The sequence below is a fragment of the Apus apus genome, chromosome 4, assembly GCF_020740795.1.
Source record: "Apus apus isolate bApuApu2 chromosome 4, bApuApu2.pri.cur, whole genome shotgun sequence".
Classification (NCBI taxonomy): Eukaryota; Metazoa; Chordata; class Aves; order Apodiformes; family Apodidae; genus Apus; species Apus apus.
This window is the reverse complement of record NC_067285.1, coordinates 109,146,732-109,167,260: the sequence shown is the minus strand read 5'-3', so window position 1 is coordinate 109,167,260 and position 20,529 is coordinate 109,146,732. Positions and strand designations below refer to the sequence as shown.

At 44.5% G+C, this 20,529-nt stretch overlaps 1 protein-coding gene and 1 non-coding gene across 3 annotated transcripts; both read right to left on the bottom strand.

The window, feature by feature from the left end:
* Window positions 1-140: 140 nt before the first annotated feature.
* On the bottom strand, window positions 141-20,522 carry PTCD3 (pentatricopeptide repeat domain 3). 2 transcript variants are annotated; one of them, XM_051619539.1, is made up of 24 exons: window positions 20,407-20,522; window positions 19,255-19,304; window positions 18,132-18,171; window positions 17,334-17,379; window positions 16,558-16,626; window positions 14,555-14,659; window positions 14,019-14,142; window positions 12,848-12,966; window positions 12,008-12,081; window positions 11,635-11,722; window positions 11,487-11,547; window positions 11,124-11,206; window positions 10,309-10,453; window positions 9,291-9,341; window positions 8,273-8,356; window positions 7,171-7,199; window positions 6,864-6,967; window positions 5,722-5,800; window positions 5,539-5,629; window positions 4,409-4,494; window positions 3,148-3,296; window positions 2,236-2,277; window positions 1,479-1,637; window positions 141-829 (listed from the first exon to the last, which is right to left on the bottom strand). In XM_051619539.1, exons 1-24 carry the CDS (start codon window positions 20,499-20,501, stop codon window positions 763-765), a joined length of 2,040 nt encoding a protein of 679 aa, XP_051475499.1. In that variant the 5' UTR covers window positions 20,502-20,522; the 3' UTR covers window positions 141-762. The 2 variants fall into 2 exon arrangements, with proteins under 2 accessions (XP_051475499.1, XP_051475500.1); XM_051619540.1 differs by lacking the exon at window positions 20,407-20,522 and adding an exon at window positions 19,916-20,117.
* On the bottom strand, window positions 11,269-11,410 carry LOC127384998 (small nucleolar RNA SNORD94). The gene has a single exon (XR_007889561.1). It is a non-coding gene; the product is annotated as a small nucleolar RNA SNORD94 (small nucleolar RNA).
* Window positions 20,523-20,529: the final 7 nt, after the last annotated feature.

Sequence of the window (20,529 nt, the reverse complement as noted above, 5' to 3'; positions counted from 1 at the left end):
GCAGTCATCCATCTTCCCAGTCACCTTGTTAGCTTTAACTGCAGGATCTGCACCAACTGCACTTCCTCACAGAGAGCAGCCACACCACTTTGTAATCAACAGGGATGTTTTTGCTCTGGAATGATCAGAATACAGTCCTCTTTAAATGTCAGCCATTTATTAGATGCCATCTCCTCTGTACAAATGGCAGCTTTTTAACATCTACAGTCCAAAGCCTGTCCCAAAACACCAAAAAAGATGAGGGATAACACCACAGGGGATGAATACTCCCTTACTTGCAGTAAACTTGACATTTCAGTAGTTCATTAAAGTTAGCTGGAAAGGAATTCAATCTGGTGCAGGTTTAAGTCACAGGAGGTCCAAGAGAAGTCTTGCTCAAGCTGTCAAAGTCTTGAACCTGCTGAGCAGCCTCCAGGAAGCTGCTCTCCTCTCACTGCAGCCCCCCCTGTACCTGAGCCAAGTGCTGCTGCTGCCTGGCAGGACCCAGCTGGTGCAGGGGGTGGTGGAGAAGAGGCTGTGTTGGTATAGCTCACACTGTGGTTGAAGGTACCAAGAGGGTCCAACAGGACAGGCTCCAGCTTGCTCCAGTGAGGACAACATCCTCTTGCCAGGCAGGTCCTGTATCAGTGCTCTGGAGTGCTCAGCAGTGCTGCAGCACCTCCCAGAAGCTGTGCTGTCAGTGATTCCACTTCGCACAGAAGCCTCCTGGCAGGGAGGAGGTGCCTGCTCCCAGTTTTTCCAAGGGGAAGGCAAGAGGCTCAGCTATTCACGGTCACTGTCGCTGTCACTGTCACTATCACTGTCTGGCCTGATACTCTCCAATGTCTCCCTGCAGATGTGAAACAGACCAGTGATCAGTCACCTGTTGTGACTTTTGCTTGAAAAGAGATCCAAAACACAGGGTAAACCCTCTCCAAAGTGAGTATTATGGGCTGTCTGATGCCTATTATCCTGAAAAGGACAACCAGCATCTGGTGGAAGCACACCCACCTCCTTCTGAAAAAGCAGGCCACTGCAGTTGCCCAGAAAGTGGTTGCCCAGCTGTCAGAGGTGCTGGACTTCTATTCATTCATTCCTCTTGGACCAGACCACTGGTTCCAAACTAGTCCCTCAAGGATAAGCCTGTTGTCTGAGCGTGGCTGCAGCAGCTCAGCAATGAACCGCAGTGGCTGGCCAGGTGTACTGAAGATTGACCACAAGCCTCAGAACCTGTGAACCACATGCAGGGCCATCCTGTACCACCTCCTATCATCAGCCTGAAATCACTCTTTTCTAGGTGGCCAGACCCAGCTAGGGAAAGCTGCTGGGAAAGAAAGGTGATGGCAGGTCTGAGTGGTGGATGAGGCTCACGCCACCAAGGCAAGCTCCCCTCCCTCCTATGGGGGTGGGCACAGCATGGGATCAGAACCTGCTGGGCCATTTTGGGAGTGTGAATCAACCAGACCCCTTTAGCAGTAACATGAAGTACTCCAACTTACTTCTGCTTTTCAGAGAGTTCAAATTCCTTCTCTGTTCTGCTCTTAAGCCTCTGAGCTGCAGGGAGGCCGAGGGACGTTGCCAGCTTGACCAGCTTAATTGCCTCATCCGGGCAACTGGTTTGTTTAGCACAGGTCAAGAACTCATCCATCACCTGGTCACTGCAAAAGCAAAGACACGGAGTGACTGATCATGGGGCCTCAGCTGAGGTGGCCATTAACTTACAGCAGGTGCTTTAAGAGAGGGAGAGGTGACAGATTTTCAGATCACTCAGCCAGTCCAATTCTTCTCCTGCCTGGAATGTCACCTCAGCCTTCAGCCTGTACTGATGTGGGGCACTTGGGAAGTCCTGTCCTAGCAGAAAGCAGTACTTCTTGCACAAAAACAGGGCAGCAGCTCACTGCTCAGGAGAAGGACCCCACCTCAGCAGCAGCCCAAATAGCCTCCCCCTCTTCACAGTCCCTGAATCAGGCCCTCATCCTCTTTTTCCATGGCTGGCAGTGGTAAAAGGAACAGCAGCACAGGACTTACCATGATACTGAGGATCAAACACCTAAACCCCTCCTTTGCATTTCCAACAGTTCTTGGGACAGCAAGGTCTTGAAACCTATCAGTTGGACAGACTGTCCCCCCGTGCTCACAGGGACAGACACACACACTCCATAATTTATGGACCAGTACTGTCAGTTCTCATAGAAATGCAAAAGCTCAGCCCAATGGGAGACTCAGTACTTGAAGTCAGAAGCTAGAAGTACTCACGTGGGAATCCTATTGATTTTCTGGAAACGCTCCATCATGTTCCTGTTCAAAAGAAAATAATAATTAAAAAACCCCTCAACAAACCCAAACTCTAAATCACAGGAACAGACAGGGATTAAATCTCTTGGATAAGCCCTTGCAGAAACACAGACAATCTTCATTTTATGAAATCATCTTCCCCATAAATCTGAAACAGATCCCATGCCATGAACTCACAGATGCAATCTGTATCAGCTAACAAAAGTGATCAGTTTAACCCAAAATACCTTAAGTAGTGCAGAAAAAAATTACAAGTGTAGCTGGTGGCAAGTTTACTTTAAAATGCTACATATTTTTAGAAAGGTATTTGCCACTTGCTTTTTTTCAAATGAATCAGTGCAAAGAGAGCATCTATAACAGAAAATAGCTCAGAACCTGAAATTGGAGGCTAGAGATTTTAAATAGTATTTAGTTGAGTGTGTAGGTCAGAAAATTCTAACTTCTGGGGAGTTCTAAAAATATTCTCTTTGGAGTTTTAATTAGGTTTAATTCTAAGTAAAAGTTTACTTAAAACTATTCAATCTCTTTGACAGTTTGAATTCCACAAAGTTCTAAAAAATCAGACAATGGGAAGCTGTAGGAAATGAGCAGTGCTTAGGGAAGGGATAATCAAACCCTGCCTTGCAGCTGTATGAGGCTCTAAGCCAGTTACTACATTCACTTCTAAACCCTTTTTAGGACAACTGTAACTTGGTGCGAAGACTGAACAATAATATGAAGGAAAGAAGCCCATCACATCCTCAGCAGGATGTTTCCCCTCCCTTTGTCTGCACCAGCATTCCAAGACAATCAGTCACTAGCTTTTGATTTTTGTGATGAAGCCTTGGGTTACAGTGTCAGCAAGCCAAGAGCTCCTGACAGCCACACACCTACCAAGCATCCTGGGTTCTCCCAGCCCTGGAAAACAACACAGCAACACGGCCCAGGGCACTGCCTGTCCATTCCAAGGGGACCTGCTCCCTCCCTGTTTGCTCGTGGACAGCTTTGATGTCTTCAGCACACTTGGCAAATGCCAGCTGAATCTGTGAAAAGATTGTGCTATTAGTCCCCAAACCTCAAGAATTAACACATCCTTGCAGTGCAATTCCTCCCACAGACCTAACAGGTCTGCCCCATATGGGATGTAGATTTGGGAATTCACAGCAGAAACACCTCTCACTTCTTTCAGGACAAGTGTCCCCACAAGGCAGGCTCCAAGGCAGCTCTGCAGGGACAGCTGTCCCTCTGGAGCAGAGATAAGCCTTTAACCCTCCTAAGCTTGAGAAGCTAGTTACTGAAATGACATCTTTGGTAAAAATCCTGGAATTCTGCCATGTACTTCCCCACAGATGTGGCTGGATTACTCTTCCAACCCCTGATGAAGAAGTGATCCTCTGCTGTGTTGATCTGAGGTTTCTCTACAGGCTCAAGACAATCCTAAGGGCTTAGAGGGCCTGGATAAACTCATATAGATCTGGAAATTTGTAATGGCACATGCAGTGGAACCAGACCTCTTAGACCAACCAGGGACAATAATCCAGCACTTAAAATACAGTCTGTATGCTGCACACAGAAATGGGGAGAGCTCTGTACTCTCTTCACTGAGCTTCTGTCCTGATTTTCGCTAGGATAGAGTTAAATTTCTTCACAGGAGCTCGTATGGTGCTGGATTTGTGATGATAAGTGTGTTGACAACACAGGGAGGTTTCAGTTATTGCTGAGCAGTGCTGACAGAGTCGAGGCCTTTCCTGCTCTTCCTGTGAGCAGGCTGGGGGTGCAGGAGCTGGGAGGGGACACAGCTGGGACAGCTGACCCAAACTGATCAAAGGGACATTCCATATCATAGGATGTCATGCTCAGCAATAAAAGCTGGGAGAAGGAAAGAGGGGACATCCAGAGGGATGGTAACCACTACTTGTGATGGAGCACTGCTTTCCTAGAGATGGTTGAACAGCTGCCTGCTGAAGGAAAGCAGTGAATGAATTCCTGATTTTGCTCTGCTTGCTTGCACAGCTTTAGCTTTACTTATCAAACTGTCTGCATCTCAACCCATGAGTCTTTGCATTTTTACCATTCCAATTCTCTTCACCATCCCCCTGGGGAGGGGTGGTGCTCAGCTGCCTACCAGGGATAAAAACCACAGCAGCTTCCTTACCTCCTCAGGGTGCTGCTCCCTGCTCATCAAAGACAACACCTCTTCCAACAGGTCCTGTCTTCTATTAAACCCCAACTGTTTCATATCTGTTTAGGGAAAGGCAGTAGTTAGTGGGTGTAACAGTTAACCCCTGCTCCCAACTCCTGGTAATATGGTCAGCATAACTAGAGCCACCTTGTAATGCACACAGCCCTTCTCAGTGCCTGAGGAGGTCACATAGTAGTTCCCTTTCCCCTCCTTATCAGGCCCTGAAGGTCCCATGCAGGAAAGCTAACAGCACACAGAACACTGTTATAAAACCAAGCAGCTACACGTCCTCAGTGGGAACTTGGACCAGAAATGCTGCTGGACAGTAAGACTCAAGATCCCTTGGTGGCCAGGGACACCTCCACCATCCTCTGCTTCCTCCAAGGACTGGGTGGTGACTAGTATTCTTTTATGTTTTTCAAGGCTAGATTATGATTTTTTGATACAGCCAACTCTGTGTTAAGATTTGACCCAACCTGCAGAGGGTCCAGGTGATGAAAAACTGTAGGCTAAGTGGTGCTGTAAAATTCTGTGCTACCCTGCTTTTCAAATTGTACTACACTGACTCTGTGTATTCTGTTTATACACAGAAATCCTATGCTATTGTTTATAAATTCTATGCTAATAATAAAAATCCTGTTAAGAAGAGAAAGCTTTAATGGTAACTACCATTTAGTGCTGCCATCACTCTGCAAAGGTTCCCTAAAAGAACCTGCCTGTCCCCTCAGTGACTGGGATATTTTCTGTGTGCTGAAGCCTGTATTTGCATTCTTGTCTCCTCTCCTTAAGGGGCAAAGAACAGGCAAAGAATGTAAATGAGTTAAACCTGGGCTCTTAAGGCACTACTCTCTGGTAAGCATTCAGATTGCTAAGACTCTAACATTTACCTGTGACACAGCCATGATCTCCTGACAGCCTGTGCTGCCAGTTCTGCCTTTCTCACACAACATCCCCACAGCTGCACTAAGGAATAACATCCCTCACAGCAAAGCATCTCCTCACAGCTAGTCTGAGCACTGGGAAGTTTCCAACTGCCTCCCAGGTCACATTGCTCCTGACTTCTACCAAGCAGACTGCCTACAGAGCCATGTGGCTACACTAACCTTCCCAGACCGAAGGGATCACTTCCAAGTGGTTGGCTGCATCCAGTGCTTGAAGGAGGTCCAATATATTTTTAGGAGAAGGATAGAAGAGCTGACGAAGGAAGAGAATCCCTTCAGTAAAGTGTAACTGTTTTGTTTCTCCACAGGAAAGCTTTGGAGCTACTTGCCCTGCCACACACTTACCGAAGTGGACATTTCTTTGTACCATTTCAACACCGTGTCAATCTGTTCCATCATACACAGCAAGGAAAAGAATTTTGACCTACAGCAGGGGAAAGATGTTCCAATTCAACCAAACCATCCAGAAGCATCAACAAATGATGGTGGTCCTGATCAGATTGGTGTTGCAGATCAGGGACATTTCACTGTATAATTGCAATACTCCATACAATTACAAAAGCAGTGACATTTTTTATGAGAGAACTTCATGCTGACACCAGGTAATTGGCAGAATTGGCATGAAGTGGACCACTGTGTTCTAAAATCTCTAAATAATGCAATCTCCCTGCCTGACACCAGGCTTGAGGTACATGAATATCTCTCAAATGCAACCTCTGCTTAAGAACCACTTTAAGAAGTAAAATAAATAAACCTGGTTGCTTGTGCAAGTTCTCAATACAAGCCTGGAAACTTGATCCAGTGCACCAAATGGGAAAATGTCCTTACACCAAGCTATTAATCTCCCTTCACTTATTTGCAGGTTAAACAAGGTCAGACCATATAAATCATCCAACCCCTGAAACTGCATCTTATTTTGATGATAATTAGTTTTAAATAATTTACTGGAACATCTCTAGTTCCAACGCCTAAACAGGCTTTTATTCAAATCAGTATCATTCAAGTACTTTATTATGTTCAGAAACTGCAGCACTTAAAGACATTGGTAAAGATGTTTCAGATGCCATTGATTACAGTGTCAAATGGGGGAACTACACAGGAGTTTGGTGCCTTAAACACATCTGCTCCACCACAACCTCTCTACATCACCATGCAGAGCTAGGTCTGAGCTGGAAACTATTTTGCTATTATGTCCTAAGCTGCCATCCCAAGTGGACAACACGACTGTAGAAAACACAACTGTTTGGTATAGCTGTTGGATGGGTATTAAGCTAAACTGATACTCCACAACACTTTATTTCCATTCAGGCAAGGCCACAAACTGAAAACAAATCCTAAAATACCACTGTTCTTAAAAGAGACCTAATCCCCAAACTGCACATAGAATATCCAGCTGGTGTTCAACCCCTCTGAGCAGTGTTCAAATCCTAGTTTGTACTTACACTGACAATACACAAGGCACTGAAGCTAAGCTGCACTTCACTCACCAGTAGGCATTTAACCGATCCATGTCCAAGAATTTCCAGTTGTCTCCCTTCTCCATTGCCCTGTTTAACCGATAGGCGAGCTTGATGTCCTTCAGGTCACAGCACTGCAACAAACCAGGGAGCCTTCACAGCTACTAAACTTAAAACTTAGTACATGCTTCCTAGATTCACTTTCACAAAGGTCATGAGCTGGCAGCAGACATCTGTTGAGAGCTAAACCTTGTATGACAGGCTGGAAAACCCACTAGCAAGTCCGAAACAGCTGGAGGGCTCCCAGGAATTCTGACTGCAGGGAACAGGTACTTACCACTTGCATAGCCGTGGCAAAGAAGTTGGCTGAAAGGGAGAAAATGGAGTCCGTTAGCTTCAAACTTTCAAGGAGACACACAGCAGCTCATTAACCCAGGCACCCAGAAGACAAGAGACAAGTTCAGTTAGAAAGCCGAGTTGTTAGCTCAGCTGGACAAGGTAGCAGGGATCCTCACTTGATATGCGAGACGCTGGCAGGAGCTTTGCCAGCCAGCGTGCTGGAGGCAGCTCCACTGCTGTGCTTCTGGAGACAGATTTAAGCAGATTATCTGTCTGACTTTTACAGAAGCCACATTCTCTTGCTTGGTGCACGAGAGCAGTATTTGTTTAACAGGCAGGCTACAAAGAAGGCAGCCATGTCACTCACCTTCTCCATTAACTCTAGTGGAAGAGAACGTGCAACAGAAACAGGTGCTCAATACACCTCCCTTCCCCTTCCAAGATGTAATAAGCTAACTAAATACTTTTTGAGTTGGAGAAGACATTTTTCTGTTATTTGGGTGTTTAGCATACATCCTCTTTGCCACACTTGTCTTCAGATTGAAGCTTTTTTGTTTACTTCTGTACATATAGAAAGACTCATGAACAACCCAGGGCAAAGTTGTGTACCCAGAGATGCCAGAAAGAGCCAGTGAGACGTGGGATGCTCAGAATCTGCCCCCTTTTACAGACCAGATCTTCAGCTTTGCATGAAGTTTTATTTAATGTGATTTTCTGGAAAGGATTAGAAGAACTAGAATAGGAGCTCACACCACACTAAGACAAAAACCTGCTGTTCACCAGAGGGGTATCATTCTATGTAGCTGCCAGAATATGTTCTTCCTTAAACTAGTCTTGAAAACAGCCTTGTGTTTGTTATCGTATGGGGCTCAAATGCTCTTTCACACAGGCTACACTCCTCCCACACAGAAGCCAGTGCATCAGTCCACAGCACAACTTCCCAGCACTGGCATTTTCCTTCTTTATCTCCAAAAAGTATCAGAAGGGATACAAACGAGCCACGTGCATTCTTCTGAGCTGGGCAGAGCTCCCTGAAATTCACAGGTATCTTTTCACCCAAATTCATCAATGTAGATTGTCAGATACACTGAAGTCCGTACCATCGTCAGGGTCCTGGGGAGTGAAGCTCCTCCTTTCAACATCATCTAACACCTCAGAGATGATGCCTGATGAGCTAAGATCACCTGTGGGAAGGACAGAAAAGCAACATCACATCTCAGTTTTGCTAAACACTTCATCAGTGAAGAGCATCAGTCTGCAAATAAAATAGAGAAACAGAAACAAGCAACATGATTTCAAACCATTGACAAGATTCTCCTGTGCCCCTACTTGTGCTGCTCCACACCAGCTGCAATTTTATTTGCTCTATATTTGTCCTACTATTCCCTGATTTCCAGAGCACAACAGGGCAGATTCAGAAGGACAGAAGTACTTTCTAGAAAGGAATCCAACAAGCCTGGAAGTTTGTCTGTTAGAAGGTCATGCTGGCACAAGCAATGCATTTCATCAACAACAGCAAATGAGAAAGGGAAAAAAAAATAAAAATCAAGAAAAAATCCTAACAACCAAACCCAGAGACTCAAGAGCAGTTCCTCCATATTTGTTAAAACACAAGGACTGGAGGTATGACTGTGTCTATTCTCTTCCCATGCCCAGATTTTTGGCTAATGGATCTCCAACAGTTGGGCTCCTGCCTCTAACAGTTGTATTTCAAGGCAGCTCCAAGGCACAGAACTGTTGCCCAAACACAGAAACCCTGGGCAATTTCCTCCCTCTAAGTGGCACAGTCTATGAAATCACATGTGGTTTAGTCACACTCAGCCTCCACAGACACTGAGCTTTATCAACTTGTGCCACAAATGGAAAGGAAATGGGCTTTCTTTCCAGTTCTGCCCATTCTCAAAACATAAGGACTCTTCCCTCCCCAAAGGAGGTTATGATCTGCTGCAGCTTCTTCTTCACCCAAGCAGAATCAAATAGCATAGATGTTAGGTTTGCACATGTAAGAAGCTCTCTTTTAAATCCATAAATCAGCTGCCTTCACCCATCACATCTGGAAAGCACTTTAAGTGGGTATTCAACAGGACACTTTCATGGACAAGTTGATACTGCACTTACCACCTCGATAAAATATCGTGAGAAGATGATCATAGGTTGCAAGGCTAGGTTCTAAAAAGCAAAAACATTGAAGTCACATTGACCTTCTTGGCTGAGCTTTGTGCCTGAGCTCTAATCCACAGTCTCCAGCCCTCCCAGTCAGGCAGCATGCATAAATCTTCTCTACCATTTCATTTCCCACCCACCCTCACGCTGGACCAGAGCTGATATCTGAGGGTGGACCACCAGCTGAAGCACCATATTGCTAGGGGGGAAATGCTAAGCTTCCCTGCTCTAAATTAAAAGCAAAAATATTTCATGACTAGCTTTCCATTCTACTCATTAATCTATTTTTGGTGCATCAGCAAGCATGTTACTAGGGCAAAACACACTTTTCAAGACACCAATCAGCTATGCCAACATTTCTCATTTTTGCAATGTTTTCACTTGACATCACAAAAAACCACCCAGATGTAAAGCTGTTTCTGTAGAGATGGGAGATCTGCAGACCTGAACCGGCTTGGGTGGCTTGCAAAGTAAATCTGCTTGCTGTATGGGAAGCTAACAGACTGAGCAGTACTACAGTAAAGACCCAGTGGAGAAAGAGCCTGTGGGACAGGACACACTCCCCCACTGCACATGCACCTGTCCTTGAGCAGCCAGAAGTACAGGTAAAAATATAACGATAAACACGCTCCTAACCTAAGAATGCAGCACCAAAATGTCTCATTGTTTGATGTAAGGAGATAAGTGCACCCACTATATTTTAATTAGTAATCAACACTGAACAAAGACTGAAGATGATGCTTCAGTTTGAAATCCCCAGGCACTGGGGCTCACTGAGTGGCCATAACTTGGCACTTAAGACACTTTCCTTTCTCAGTTCTCTTGCAAAAGGGAACAGTCAAGGCAGAACACAGCAGAGAAATGCTGTTTTTTCACAAGCCATGGACATCTCCCCTTGCAACTACTGTGGTGTTTGCTGCTGAACTCTTCTGGAGGTGGCACTGGCATAAAATAACCATTCTGGTTCTCTTACCTATATCAAGTGCTTCCATTTCCTTTATTACCAATGGAGACATACTTCTGCCCACGCCACCACACCTTCTCAGGGTCTTCAGTAAAGCATTAAAAGTTAGCAGATTTGGTTGCACCCCTTGTTGAACCATGTGATTCAGGAAGACCTTGAACAAAATCCCCAAATCTTTAGTGCTTGACACATTATGGATCACAGTTCAGCATTTCCTCAATCTAATCCTTCTCAACCCTTCAAGGGAATGACTTCACCTCAACTGATCATCTATTAAGGGAGTACCATCTAATTCTTCATTAATTTGACAAAAAAAAAAAAGACTACAAAATTACATCATATTTGATCTTGGAGAATTGTGCCTAGAATATCAAGGAAATTTTTATATTTTTATCTTCTTTTTCCTTACAGATCATTACATTTCCATACTGCCATTAAAACTGGAGCCTATAATGCTACCCCTCAAAATGCTATTTCTGTCACACAACTACGAATTACAATTCAAAGAGTTTTTATGTAAAAGTGTTTGCTCTTATCTCCCAGCATGATTCCCCAATTACTTTCTGTCCACAAAGTTCCTGAAGCAGGAATGTTCTAACAAGGCAAAGCATTCTGCAAGGGCAAGGCTGGATTTTGTACTTTTTTCACTCCTCAACAGTTTGTATCTTTAAACCAGTGTACTCCCTTTGCAACAGATATTAGAATCTTTGTAAAAAACTCTCACTTTTAGTCTTCTAACAACTGGAAGTTTCAACTGACCAAGCAGACCCAGCCCCTCCACTCTTACCCCTTTCTTCTCCACCTCTTCCACTTTACCTCCTTACCTTGGCTAATTCCCATCTTTCTAAGAACCTGTCCTTTAGAAATGGGACTGCTGTAATCAGCACGTTGAAGGTGTGAACATCAGCTGGAAGATGGAAGAGAATTAATTTTAACTGACACCTACATTCTAAGGAAAACAATTCTAACATGGCTCAGATTTTGGCAAAGTCTCATGCAAACCTGTTTCCAGTAAGCCAACCACATGCCAGCTGCACCAGAACACCAGGTTTGCATTCAGCTCCCATGATCTAGCTGAGGTCCGTACCCCTGCGCCAATCATCACCGCCATGAAACAAATACTCATGGACCCAACAATGGGCTTCTCTGGCTTGCAGGACCAGAAAGCAGAAGCAGGAGGCACTTACCCTTGTGTCTTTCATTCAGCAGGTCTATGTACATGTCGTAAGCTTTAGCAGAAACCCCATGCTGTAAACAAACAAACAAACAAAAAATAAAAAATCTCTACAAATCTATGATGGCAAAAGCCCTCCCAGCACTGCAGGACAACTTCACCTTCACCATCCCACGGATCATTGTGCAATAGGAGTGTGCATTCCTCTCTGGCATTATCTTGAATATCCTCTCAGCATTGTTGTTCTCCCTAGAATCAAGAAAAAACCTGAATGTGAAAGAACTCAATAAAATACACCTTTAGGAAATCAATTCCACATGCCTAGCGAAAGAACGGGCCATGCCCCTTTGTTACTTGTGATACTTTGATCTAAACACAATCACTTACTAGATTTCCATCAACAATTTAAAAGATTAGCAAACATGGATGTATTTAACAAGTAACATGCCTGCCAGCATGGGCTGATAATTGTCTTGAAGTCTGTTTTATAAACACAAGGCATCTGCACATGAATACTGGCAACATTTTCTATACCTCCATCTAGAGCTGAATGACTGTGAACCTCTCTGGAATTGTCTCCTTGGAGCCTTCTGCTCGGAAGTGTTCACCTGGAGAGATTTTTGCAGAATTAAGTTTCTCAGAGTTCAAAGTTATGATTAAACATCAAATTATGTGATTTGGTGACTACACAGAAGTTCAGCAGCTATTTATAACACATCAAAGGTGTTTTTCTACTGGGTTACATTAAATTCTATTAATTCTATTAAAATGTTCAGGACACAATAAAAGAAAGAATGCTGACTGTGTTTTTTAACATAGTAACAAGGCAAATTATTTGTATTTGTGCAGCTGGTGGGAATAATTAGAGTATAGCACACACTCTGTAAAACCCTTTCTCCTTCAGCAGTCTGCCCAAGGACAGGTATTGTGCAACACATCTACCACTGTCCCCTGCAACCTGATACTCTGAGGTCACACAAGAGCCCTCAGCTTCACTGAAATCCAGGTATTGTGGTTCAGACTAAAGAAAATTAATGAGCTGATCTACACTAGAAGTACTAGAGGTCCTCTTTGCAGGCAATTATAAAAACAAAGCTGTCAGGGAGAAACAGTTATCTAAATGCAGCTTAACAGAACTAAGCCAAAACGGGGTTTCAGCTGCAATGTTCAGCTTTACAGAAACTACTTTTGTGACTAGATCAGACACAGGATTTTTGTAACTTCTGTATCTCTGTATCTCTAGATACTGCACCTGACCCACCTCACACCACCTACCAGGCAGGGAAGTCACAGTACAAAAAATCTTGACATCACTCTGATACACCCCCACTATACATGAAAGAAATAAATAGTGATCAACAGGTTTTTCCATACCCCTGGTTCTTCCAAATCCTCTTTTTGCTCTTTCTCTTCTTCCAGAGAAGATTCTCCATCTCCATAGAAGCATAACAGATCTAGCAGGCTGTTTGTGGTCTCCAGAGATACAGAGGTACCTAGAGAAAATGAGGACATACAAGAGCTGCAGAGAAAGTAAAGAACACACTATTCTACAGCCACATCGGAAAACTTTTGAACACCCAGCTAAGCCATTTGTTCTCTTTCCACATAAAGGCATTCTTTATCAAGTCTGTAAAACCTGGGTGTGACACTAATACTTCCACCAACCCATTCACAGCAGGAGACAATTTTAACACTGAACTAGAGTATCTCTTTTTCTACTGAAGCCACTGAAATGGTAGTTTTTCCTGACTGAGTGGAAAAGGGAAGTGACAGCTGGCAGCCAGAACTGTGAAGCAGAACAAGCCCAACAAGACATCTGAAATGTCTAGGGCCTTTTATAACTACTCCTGGGATAAACCCTGCTGTGAAGACCACTTCATGTGGCTCAGTTTAAAAACAACAAAAGAAAAGTCCTATTTGATGGAATCATCTCCTTTCCATGTTGTCGTGGATATAAGATCTCATCTTCCCAGTAAGTTTCCCTCCTTTAGAAGCTGTGACAGTCTTCTATTGCTTTCCCCTCATTCATCCATGGCAGGGATAACATTAAGGAGAGCTGAGAAAGACTCATTTATAGAGGTCAGGTCCACAGAAGGGGCACTTGGCTGGTATGCTATACCAGTCCAACACAACAGCAAAGTTCTCAGCACAAATTCAGCTTATACCAACGAATACATTACTGCATGAGGGGCTTTGTGGGCAGGATGGTTATCACTCAAGCACACAGCATCTGCCCACAACAGGCCCTACTCTACTGCATTACTAATTCTTCCACTATGGAAGGGAAGAAAAAACCCTGAATGCTGTATCATCTGTCTCTTGATCAAGAAAACATTTGTTCTCCACAGAACCAAAGTGACATCAGACAGGCAGTGGGTAAGGAGGGCCCAACAATTCTGGAGAACCACTTCATCAGACCAGAGTCAGCTGTGAAAGGCAGCAACATAATCATGAAGTTGTCTCCACAGACTGTGCCAGCTACTAAAACATTTTTGCCATGATTTAAGGAGAGCTCCATCACAGAATCTGACAGGTGACCACATACCTGCTTGTACAAGCTGATCAAATAGATCCACTGACTCCTTCACCCTTCTGAGGTAGATACGCTCTTTTAGAGCTTCCTCACTCACTCCTTCAATCTGAGGTGTCAGAGTATCAGGCATCAAGCACTAAAAGCAAAGAGTGCAAGTTAGACACACTTAAACCTTCTCTAAACTACTGCTAATACACTAACCGAGTATGTTTACTCTTCACCCAGTACACAGCTTTGATAATTTACCAACACTCCCAGACTAAAATCAGCAGTTCTTTGGATGATGAAGGATACACATCCTGACCTCCCACTTCCGTGTCAGTAAGTCAACATGTAAGCATAATTTATTTTTTTTTATCTAAAGAACATTATATGATATTCAAACCCTAAGGAAAAAATGTTCACTTCAGAAACATAAAATAAATACACTGCTGCTTTCATAGCTGCCTGCAAAATAGCTGTTCCTGTGCATTTTGGCCCAGTCTGACAGCTGATTTTACCACCTGGCAAAGCACAAAAAGAGTGAAAATGAAAAGCAAAAGGCTTACTGCTACGTTGGGCTCTGCTAAAGTCTTGTCAAAATACTGAGGAAACTGCTTCACCATGTATTTTGCAGCATTTCTTCCAGACTCCTTCGCCAATGCAAACAGACGCTGCATAGGAATGAGAGGGAACAAGGTGAAGAAACACACAATTAAAAGGATGAGAGTCGGGAAAAACATGTTCTGTAACACTGAGCATGCTTTTTTTTCAACTTTTAGTAAAAAATATAGACACCAGAGAACATTCCAGGTAAACATTTTGGTATTGATGTCAATTTAAGAATGTCTATTCTTTAAACAAGCCTGTTACTACTTCTTTACTGAGACAAGGAACAAAGTTCTGTACCAGACACATCTGAAATGTTGCACTACTGCCTCAAGCTCAAAAGCATCTCTCTTTTTAGAGTATGACACACAGATGTTTCCCTACCTGTTTCTCATTCCCAAGAGCATCACCCAATTCCCATTCACTGCTCTTCTTCCAAGTTGCAGAGTCAGACCCTCCCCTGTTTCTTGTAGCCTTATCACTGATCTGTGACAACACACCTCCCAGTCTTCTGCTACGCTCTAGTTACCATCACACACAGCAGTTCCTTCTTGCCCTCATTTGCAGTTCTGCTTTCTCCTGCCTCAGCTTCATGTTCTTTAATGTTATACAGAGATAACACCAGAGGAAGACTCCTTTCCTCCTTGCTTTCTATTATCATCTCAATACTACTATTTCCATAAGCCTAAGCTCTGTGATAAAATTCCTGGGGCTTGGCCAGGACACTGAACTGATAACATGTAGTTTGTGTAGCAACACACACAGAAGTGACCTTGTGTTTTAATTCACACATTTAATTCAAATTTAGCTAAACTGTAAGCACAAAATCTCAACACTTGCAATAGCACATACTCACAATCCACATCCCAGGTACATAAACACAGTTTGAACAGGCTGAATATGCCTGACCTGAAGAATTAGTTACGAGTCATTTAACAGACTAAGAACATGGAGAAATGGAACAACTTGGCAGGTAAGCCACTAACTTTTAGGAATGTTAACAGAGCTGTGGCAGCTGGGACATCCCTATGGGGGCAAGAAGAAGAGATAACTGTGCACAGGGTGGATTTGTTGAGAGAAGTGTTAGTCATTATGCATTCAGAAATACAGAGGAGAAAATTCTGGAAGAAATCTGACACCTGGCTGAGGGAAAACATGCTACAGAGCAGCCCTGTGGAAAAAGACCTGGGGGTTGCAGTGGATCAAAAGCTGGACATGAGCCACCAACGTGCAGCTGTAGCCCAAAGGGCCAACTGCATCCTGGGCTGCACCAGAAGAAGTGTGTCCAGCAGACTGAGAGAGGTGATTCTGCCCCTCTACTCTGCCCTGGTGAGACCTCACCTGGAGTTCTGTGTCCAGTTCTGGAGCTCCCAGCACAAGAAGGACATGGACCTGTTGGAACTTGTCCAGGGGAGGGCCACAAAAATTAGCAGAGGGCTGGAGCACCTCTCTTATGAAGACAGGCTGAGGGAGTTGGGTTTGTTCAGTCTGGAGAAGAGAAGGCTCCAGGGGGACTGCATAGTGGCCTTTCAGTACCTGAAAGGGGCCTACAAGAAGGCTGGGGAAGAGCTGCTCACAAGAGCATGTAATGATAGGACAAGTGGTAAAGGTTTCAAGCCAGAAAGGGGCAGATTGAGGTTGGACATTAGGAAAAAGGTCTTTAATATGAGGGTGGTGGATCACTGGAATGGGCTGCCTAGAGGTGGTGGGGGCCCCATCCCTGGAGACATCCAAGGTCAGGCTTGATGGGGCTCTGAGCAATCTCTTCTAGTATGAGATGTCCCTACTTACTGTAGGGAGGTTGGACTAGATGACCTTTAGAGGTCCCTTCCAACCCAAGACATCCTGTGACTTCATTTTCTTTTGTAATTAAAACTAGGCTCCAATCAGATAACGTATTCATAGCCTAGATGAAGGGGTAGGTAGAGGGGGAGCTTTCAAGGATTTGGGAGGAAATACTTACAGAATTGGCTGCATTTCTTGGCATAAGGTAAGGGTCATCGTAGAACATATAATGAGCAGCAGTAGGGTCCTGCAGGAAGGAGAACACAGGGCTGAAACATTTATAGTTATGGACACAGGCATCCTGCATGCATATCACACTGCCTCATGGAATTCAAGGCACAGTGATGCCCACCAGACAAAAGCTCCTCTTGTTCAAAAGGTTTATTGTGTTTGGAAATAGTGGAAAAAAAAGCGTTTCCATTATACATACACATTCAGGCTTACACAGTGACAACAAAAGGGTCCTTCCTATAATACAACAAGCCATAATGTGCCCTGCAAAGCAAGCAGGACCCCAACTATAACAGTCTCAGGGGAGCTGAGGGGACTTGCAGGATGAGATTCAATTTCCAGAGCTCAGGACAGGATTAAGGAATGGCATCAAGGAATTTATAATTGTTGCCTAACAAAAGTAGATACCGATGGCTCTCTGCAAGGCTTACTTTCCAGACTGAAAAAGGGAAGAGGCAGCCTGGATTGGGAAGCTGAACTGTTAAAAGGACCTGATCTGGTATTAGCTTTATTGGAATCTTACAGCTTTCACTGCTAGTTGTAGCTCTCTCTTAGCACTAGCAGGAGGCTTTCAGAACACAGCAAAACGTGTTGAACTAAAGTGAAAACCCTGTAAAAAATGGATGTAAAAGTCCCATCTTTCACTTAGGGCCAAAGCAGAAGTACAACTATTGCATGAGGTGGACAACCTGACCTGTTCACACGATCAGCAGAACTACTTACCCTCTTCACAGTAGAAGCCAATGTCTGAAGAACTGCCAGCTTGTCCCTAAACATAAAGCAGCTTTGGTTACTGCTCGGTTGCAGACCTTGAATGCTGAGTGTTACACTGTGTGCAGAACAAGCACAGGATTTTCCTGGCCTGTAAAGGTTTCCAGTTCTAGGAAATAGTGGGCTTGCTGCACTTAGAAAATACTACTTTTTGCAAAGGGAGGGAAAATTCAGCTTCCTTAAAACTTCGGTTAAGTTTCAAGCAAACAAGGGAAGGCCACAGAAAGTGTTTATAGGTGAAGGAAGTCTGATTTTAGGTGTACATGCAGACACCATTTGGCTGTACACTTAAGTTTTTCCTACCCAGTCATGCAATTCCATCTGAAGTGCTTCCTACAAAGTAGCTTTTGTTCAGCCACCTAATTTCTAAACAGAATTTATTCAGCTAACTATCAATGGTCAATTTTTTAATTTTTTTTATCTCTGAGAGAAACACACCTACATGCAGACAGCCAAATAAACTTCATTTTACAAAACTCTAAGGAATGTGATCTTTTACAAAGAAACAGAGCTACACTTACAAATTCAGTTCTCTTAACTGTTTCTAAAATAAAGGCCAGGAACAGATACTCTGCACAGATTAAGAGCCAAACATATTCCCAGAGCTCCGAGTCAGCAGGAAAGCCACTAGTGGGACATTAAATCCAGGAATACAACAACCTGAATTTTCAACTTGGGCAAACAAACTAGTTTCAGCTGACCAAAAATTTTATTCCAGGTCAATATACATGTTCAGCAGTAAACACTCACCAGGTTTTCTTGCGTGGGAGCACAATTTCTTCCTGAGTAACTATGAGAAACAGTATTAAAATTATTATTAGAAACCAAGAGATGTTCAAAGGAAACCCTGAGCTCATGACAACTGAAGAATTAAGCTGATCCAACTGAAAGTACAAAAGCAAAGACTTAAAAACAACAGCCTGATGTAGGCCACAATTCACTGGAATGGTAACAGAAAAGGCTGACAGGGAGCTTAAGTCTTGTGTCAAAACAGGATCAGGGGCCTATGGCAAACAAACCTGAGAGACTGTACCCACTGTACCCTCAACGAGATGACCCATCCAACCTTCTTCAATCACCTTTATCCTGTATCTTCTCGCTTGAGCCCTAGCCTTTCCCAGTCCCTTGGCTTCCCACTCTTAGTCCTCTCATTTGAAGTTTGCCATCTCAGCCTGCCTCAATACTGTAGCCAGGTGCCCTCTCATGTTCCTGCTCCAATGGCCTGACACCAACTTCTTAGTTCCTTCCACTCCATAGGTCACTCTGCCCAGATTTCCCAAAGAAGAAAAAAGAAAAAGGACAATACTAGATGATCTCTAAAGGTTCCTTCCAACTCCAACAATTCCATGATTCTGTAATACCAAAAGAAGCAGCTACAGGTTGAAATTCCTTCACAGAGGAGCATGTGGGACCTCCTCATTACATCCCCCAGAGCCAGGGTTGCAGAGGCACTTTTCCCACCACCTGTGTGTTGATGCTTCCATGAGCTGTTACCGACTGGCAGGAACTTGTTCCCATGTGCAGAGAGCTCCAGGCATCCCAGCTTACTTTTCTCACAAAACTCATAGCAGAAATATGGTAAGGGGCTCAGAGAAGCAAGAATGTGAGGGAAACTCTCAGAACTAAGGTGGAAAACTCCTTGTTTTTATTTTATAGTTTGTTCCACTTCAAAGAGCAACTAGACAAGTCATGAAACTGGATAACCCAGTTCATTCAGAGCACAGAGCTGGCTGGTGGGGAGGGCAAGTGAAGGCAGGAAACCTTTCTGACAGGGGAAAAGAAAATCCAAGGAGGGTAATGAGGGTATTCCTGTCCTCTTTATCTCCTGAGATTAAAAAACATACGCAAGAAACTAGTAATTAAGACTTCATACCTTCTGAATTGTCCAGAGTCTTCCCAAGAGCTGTAGTACTAGAAGAGGACCTGTAAACCAACCAGAGCTTTGAATTTATCATAGTCACATTAACACAGCAGAAGCAAATTCATGAAATTCTGGCTAACTAAAAGATTAGATGAGAAAACCAACTTGGAATGTTGCACTATTATTACTGCTGCTCCAAAAATATAATAAAACTTGTACCTGATGCTTCTCTTAAAAGCCCTGATTTCAAGAGACAAGAAGTGATACACACAGAAAACCGTACAGCATAAAATTTGTAATCCTTTCATTTTGGCCATCTAATTATTTTCAAGTAGCTTTCATCAATTACCGCATCTTAGAAATAAAAATACTGAGCATAAATCAGAAAACGCTTTGGGTTTTAGGGGCAGGACCTAGCTGAAAGCAGCACCTTCTAAGGAATATTTTAGACCCCAGCAGTGCTGACACTGATCTTTGGTTGGTCCTGGTCTTTAAGGTCCCTTCCAACCCAAACTGCTCTAGGATTTTCTGTCTGATAATCGCTCACAATTTACTGCTTCTAACACAGATCAGAGCTTACGATGCTTACTTTTTTTCCTCAGGAAACAAGCTAACACAAGCTCACACAAAAGCTTTACTGCCATGGGGCCTTCGTCTGTGCTGCGACACTGACCTTGACCCTGAGGGAAACGCTGCTCATTCGCACCTCTGGGCTCTACAGCGATCCTGCGGTCATTCTGGCTGTTCCCGTATGTCACGTAAACCCACCAGCCGCGATTTTACCCCTCTGGGATTATTGCCACGTTGCCTACAGAGCGGCTGGGACGCTCCCACCTGAGGCACACCCTGCGAGCAACCCCCTCCCCCCCCCTCTTCCTCTCCTTTTTCCTGCCATTCACCGCTAAGGAATCACTTCACAGCTCAAAAACCTGGCTCCCGAGGACGCACAGCCCACCAAAAAAGGAGGGGGGGGAAGAAAACAACCCCATCAAAAGAGGGGTCCCCTCACCCCCACCGTGCCCGCCTCAGCCGCCCGAGACGGCGCTGCGCGGGCACCCACTGCGCCTGCGCGGCCCTTCCCGCCTCAACACCCCCCCCCAACCGCCCCAACCGCCCCCCGGTCCCTCAGAGGCTCCCGCGCAGGGAGCCCCGCAGCCTCCTCACCCGCCGCGCTCTCGCCTCCCGCCCGGCGGGCAGCACCGCCCGCTCAGCGACACCGCTCGGCGCCAGGCGCTGCCCGCCAGCCGCCCCGCCGCCATGCCGCCCGCCCCGCCCCGCCAAGCCCGG